Source organism: Bison bison, unplaced genomic scaffold (assembly GCF_000754665.1).
Source record: "Bison bison bison isolate TAMUID 2011002044 unplaced genomic scaffold, Bison_UMD1.0 scf7180017864495, whole genome shotgun sequence".
In the NCBI taxonomy this organism is placed as follows: Eukaryota; Metazoa; Chordata; class Mammalia; order Artiodactyla; family Bovidae; genus Bison; species Bison bison.
The window spans coordinates 7,100,477-7,106,249 of NW_011495054.1; the positions used below are offsets into that span (position 1 = coordinate 7,100,477).

The window sequence follows — 5,773 nt, forward strand, 5'->3', positions numbered from 1 at the left end:
CTCAGACACCGCTTCTTCAGGAAAGCCTGAGCCCCACACAAGGCAGGGCCTCTCACCCCACTGCACCTCGCTTCTCCTGGGCTCCTCCTTCCAAGCGCCACCTGCCACACTGGTGTCGTGACCTGTACATACTCACATACATCACTCATACAGTCACACATATTCATATAAATATATATATGTATACACGTTGTCGTTCACTCACTAAGTCACGTCTGACTCTTACAACCTCATGGACTGCAGTCCACAGGGCTCCTCTGTCCATGGGATTCTCCAGGCAAGAATACTGGAGTGGGTTGCCACTTCCTTCTCCAAGAGATCTTCCCGACCCAGGGATCAAACTCAGATCTCCTGCACCGGCAGGTGGATTCTTTACTACTGAGCCACCAGGGAAGCCCCATACTCTCTCTAACATCTGTCTCCTCTCCGGCCCCCAGACTCAAGTGTGTTGAGGAGGGGTGGGCGCACAGAGTTCAGCCCTAAGGCCCCTGGAGGACAGTGACCTTTCCCACAACTCTGGTGCCTGCTCAGCACCTTGCACAGAGTACGCTATGATGAATGGATGAACGACATGAATGTATAAAACACGTGAGGCTGAGTTTAGGATTCAGGGACAGAGGCAGTTTTATGGGCAAAGCAGAATTATCTTATGAGCTTTTAGTGTTTTTAGGCTGCGTTGTACAGCATGCAGGATCTTAGTTCTCCAGAGAACCCACGACCCCAGCATTGGAAGCATGGAGTCTTAACCACTGGACCACCAGAGAAGTCCCTAAAATAGAATTATTTGCTGCTGAACATCCTCCATGTGAAGCGACGAGGCTTAAGTGAATATGATCGCCTGGAGGCTGCGATGCTCTGGGCGCTGTTAACAAGTGAGCTCAGAGGGACCGTGCCTTCTCTCAATACTGAGCGTGTTCTAGACACCGTGGGGCAGCGGGATGGGACACGCCAAGGCCATCTCCATGCGTGTGGTTCCAGGCCCCTCCCTGAGGCTCATGGCGGCAAAAACACTTCTTGAAAAGGTCCCCCAAACTCCCAAACTCTCTATGGAAATGCGACTTGGGGAAGACTTTGAAGTGAGTCTCACCGACCTTTTCCCCGGAGAATTTTCCACGTTGACGTGTCCGTGAAGGTGACAAGCATCGTGAGGTACAGGGTGATGAGTTTGGAGTCTTGCAAAATTTCCGGCTATAAACAACAGAGTGAGACTGAGACGTGCGCCCTCCAGCCCAAGGCAGCAAAACAATCCATTTACAACGTTTCTGACTGCAGACAAACGAGTCGGGATTCTAAGCTTTTATTCTTTTTCTCTCGAGGAGTCACTGCTTCAGGAGTTAAATGATGGGGATTTTGGCACATGAGGGCTTGACCACAGAACCTGAAAGACTCTTAAGACTGGTGAATTGAGAATTCTTAGAAAACAAGATGACCAGCGCTGGCTTGCTTACATGTACGCGTTTAGTACTTAACACGTGTGTGCGTGTACACTGCAGCCACAGAGAAGAAATGCAATCGAACAGAACAAGCGCAGACTTCTGGCTTTACCACTTACTAGCTGTGTGATCTTGGGCAAGTTTCCTAACCTCTCTGTACTTCCTCCCCTGTTGACTGGAGACAGTAACGCTGCTTCTTCCATTGGGTTGTTATGAGACACAAATGGATTAATGTATATAAAGCACTAGGAAGAGCACCTGGCACACAGATCACACTAGGTAATACTGGCTATTCCTATGATGATGACTATAATTTTTGCTTTCTCCTGGGTCAAGGCTGAGAGAGCCATTCGCGAGCGCCTTCAGAGAGACGTCTGGGAATGGATCACTGGGGGCTCTGGCAACATTTGCTCCATAACTCAGTCACCAGCAGGGTCCACGCCAAGCCTCTGCCCCTGAAACGTCTAGCCTCCACACGAGCGAAGTGGAAATGGCCGCTGTTGGCACACACACACACCCTGCCCGCCTTCCTGAAACACAAGGGAGGGCACTGGACCAGGTGGGGCTGAGGGCGGCACTCCATCTGTCTTGCCACCGTGCCCAGGGCAGGTTTGAGGCCAGGATCCCACTGGACCTTTACGAGTCCGCCCAGATCTCTGAACTGGTGTGTGGAGGGGAGCCCTCCCTTTTCCCTTTGGTCAGGACACAGTAAGGACGTAAGGCCCAGAACCACTGGCCACCATGATTACAGCAGGAGAGGCCGAGGGGATTCCCAAAGGGAGGACAGCAGTGAAGAGGACAGAGGACAGCAGTGAAGAGATGGCAACTCCAGCAGCCCCTGGCTCGTCATCCCCAGCTGCCTCTTACAGAAAGACTCTACAACAAGATGTCCTCTTCCTTCCGTAGCTCGTGTGTATTACCAGCTGCACTCATGTCGGATGTCTGCACTGGTCACAGGGGCCTGACTCACATGATAATGTCAACTCTAGAGTATCCACTACATCAAAAGGACAGAAGGGAAAACAACAGATTCCTGGCATCAAGACTGTGGTGAGACCAGGTCAATATTCAAAACTTTGTGCATGAAAAAGGCGCTCAGGCTGATAACAGCATCTCACTCACTCTCTCCAGGGACAGGGCTCCAGTAATTCATTACTAGACTCCAGCTGGGAGATCACACAGGTAGTAACATCTATGAGTGAGTCACGAGGACTCCGAAAGCACACCCTGCAGCCCGCACGTGCAAAGGACAGGCTTACAGTCTTGTTTTTATTTTTTACCTTGAGCTGCTCAAGAAACTCACAGCAATACCACAGGATGTCTTTGATCTGTTTAATCCATAGGAGAGTGAGATCCTTGGAAAGAGCCAGGGACACGTACCACACCTGCAAGCAGGAAAAAAAGAGGAACGTAATGGCCAGTTACACGATTAAATGACATACATTTCAGAGACTGGAATGGGATCAAACAGCCAGGTCTAGAGTCAGACGAGGTGGGGGATGAATGGATAAATAAGCAGCGAGTAGGATTTCTTCTGGGCTTCCCTGGTGGCTCAACAGTAAAGAATCCACCCGCCCATACAGAAGACACTGGTTCAATTGCTGGGTTGGAAGATGCCCTGGAGAAGGCAATGGCAACCCACTGCAGTATTCTTGCCTGGGAAATCCCATGGACAGAAGAGCCTGGCAGACTACAGTCCATAGGGTTGCAAAAGAGTCAGACACGACTGAGGGACTAAACAACAACAGGACTCATTTTAACACTAAACTCAAAGGTAAACAGCCTGGTAAGGGGATTTGCCGTCCTGAGTAAGAGGCAAGGGCTGAACACAGCTTCTTGGATAACGCAGAGACTGAGGAAATCAACTGTACTTTGTTAGTATTTCTGATCCATTACTTATTTGCGTGTGGATGTGAACATATGCCAACCCACTCCAGTATTCTTGCCTGGAGAATCCCATGGACAGAGGAGCCTGGTGGGCTACAGTCCATAGGATCGCAGAGTCAAACACGACCGAAGCAACTTAGCACATGCGCACACCCACATGAACATAAGCAGACCCATACACAATAGTCAGAACATTCAAGGGGAACTTTCAGAGCCAAGCAGGCTGGCTTGTGGGGTGGTGGGAGACTTTTTGGCACCCCCCTACCAACCCCACTCACCTTGGGTTCATTCTCAGCTTCCATGCTGCTCAGGATACAGCGACACAACTTCTCAAATCTCTGCAGAGAGGCATAATGGGGGTTATACATTCCCACGATGAACAGAGACATCAGGCAGCCTCACATGTTCCCTTGGTGTGGCATGCCAAATGACTCACGTGGGGACCCTATTTAATTCCAACTGGCAGATGTGGAGACCGAGGATATCAGAAAGACTGAGGAAAGGCTCTCCAACGGGTGGCCCGCAGGCAGGAGGAGCCCTGGGTGTGTTCTAGAGTAGGGGTCCTTTTGGAAAACAAGATCAGCCTGGAAAACTGGGCCTGGAGTCCCGCAGACCAGCAGCTGTTTCTCCTCAACCGTGCTCAGCCATTTGCCGTTTTGTAAGCGCCATGCATGCGGACTTTTGCCTCACAAGCTGTCATATCATCACTTGTATCTTGAAACGCAAAAGCAAGAAAAGTGGAAACTGGAGCCCGGGTCACACTCTGGCTCTGCCAACCCTGGGTCCACCCTTAGAAGCGGTGCGGCCCCGGCGGCCCCCGGCCACGCTAAGTTGCGGTCTCCTCCTCTGCTCACTGGGGAGCCCTTTCCTCCCCACCGACTGTCCCCACCTGAGTGACTGGGCTCAGTGCCAGCGTCCTCCTCTCCCCTCTGCTGGGCTATGGCACCCATTCTGTTTCTTTCGGGAACCCCAGTACCCAGAAGAGGGTCTGGTGCAACGAGACGCTTAGCTGCGATGGATGCCTGACCCTGGGAACACAGAGGACTCCCCAGTGGTATCCTTACAACTGTCACAGATAACTAGCTCCTTCCTTGGAACCCTACTTTCTAGGCTGATGGTTCTAACTCCAAAGGTACAACTAGCATGGTCTGTTTGGTGTGCAGGATTTTAGAAGAAATTTCAAATTAGCTGCCAACCAGGCTTCCCTGGTGGCTCAGACAGTAAAGAATCCATCTGCCAAGGCAGGAGACTTGGGTTTGATTCCTGGGGTCAGGAAAAGCCCCTGGAGAAGGGAATGGCAACCCACTCCAGTATTCTTGCCTGGGAAATCCCATGGGCAGAGGAGCTTTGTGGCCTATAGTCCATGGGGTCGCAAAGAGTTGGACATGAGTGAGTTTCACTTTTTTTCAAATTAGAAAACAGTAGCAAAGATCTCTAGCATCTCTTTAAAAAATACCAGAGTATCAGTCTCCCAATGGCTGGAGCCAAGGGATGGCTGCTCCTTTGGTTGGTCATGGCACAGCCTACCTCTCCCTCCGATGCCCTCACCACCGTCTGTCAGTTACCATGAATTATGATCTGTACTGTGCTGTAACTCATGAACAGCTTCTCTCACTCATCTGCTGACCTGTCTGGCTTCTATACGCATCTGAGGACAACTGCTTACAGGAGTTACCATGAAATCAATCGTGATGAGGGCCTTCCCTGGCCATCCTGTGGTTGAGACTCTGTGCTTTCACTGCAGGGGGCACAGGTTTGATCCCTGGTCAGGGAAATAAGATCCTACATGCCACATGGCCAAATAAATAAATGGTAAAAAATAAACAAACAAGCAAAAAAAATCCCCCAAATTTCTTTATTGAAAAAAAAAATGATGATGATTCTCAGCACTGGGTATAATCCCTACAAAACAGCTTCCAAGAAAACAAAAGGGGCAGGACCTAGGGGTAACACAACCTGACTCACAGAGCTGCTGTAAGGAACACAAGTTAATATTTATCAAATACTTATAAGAGGATCTGACGCATAGGAAGCATGACGTGTGTTTGCTGTTATTTTACCTCATTATCCTCTTTAATTCTGAACAAGAACAGCAGTTTCCTGGCAATCTTAAAAATACAAAGTGCGCTTCTTTTACTGGACCCAGAGTCTTCTGCTTTAAAAAACTCATCAATCTCTCTCCTAGGGAGGGAAGGGTAAAAAACAAAGATTTTTTTAGTTAGGAGCTCATAGCAGCTAGAAGGCTATTCAAGAACTCTAAGAAAAGACCAACTGGTTCTTTTCCCCCCTATTTATTGGGAATAAAAGTGAACATGCTGGGACTTCCCTGGTGGCCCAGTGGTTAGCAATCTGCCTGCCAACACAGGGGACACGGGCTCAGTCGCTGGTGTGAGACGACCCCACATGCCCCAGAGTAACTAAGCCCTGTGCCCTAAGTACTGAGCCCACACTCT

At 49.9% G+C, this 5,773-nt stretch overlaps 1 protein-coding gene across 7 annotated transcripts in view; it reads right to left on the reverse strand.

The window, feature by feature from the left end:
* UBE3B (ubiquitin protein ligase E3B) overlaps positions 1-5,773 on the reverse strand; it is a 45,891-nt gene that overhangs the window by 34,216 nt on the left and 5,902 nt on the right. For all 7 annotated transcript variants that reach the window (XM_010828664.1, XM_010828660.1, XM_010828663.1 and 4 more), the window contains 4 exons: positions 5,381-5,501; positions 3,599-3,658; positions 2,714-2,818; positions 1,092-1,188 (listed from right to left, as the gene is read on the reverse strand). In XM_010828664.1, the coding sequence (XP_010826966.1) occupies positions 1,092-1,188; positions 2,714-2,818; positions 3,599-3,658; positions 5,381-5,501 (383 nt within the window). The remainder of the gene's footprint in view (positions 1-1,091; positions 1,189-2,713; positions 2,819-3,598; positions 3,659-5,380; positions 5,502-5,773) is intronic.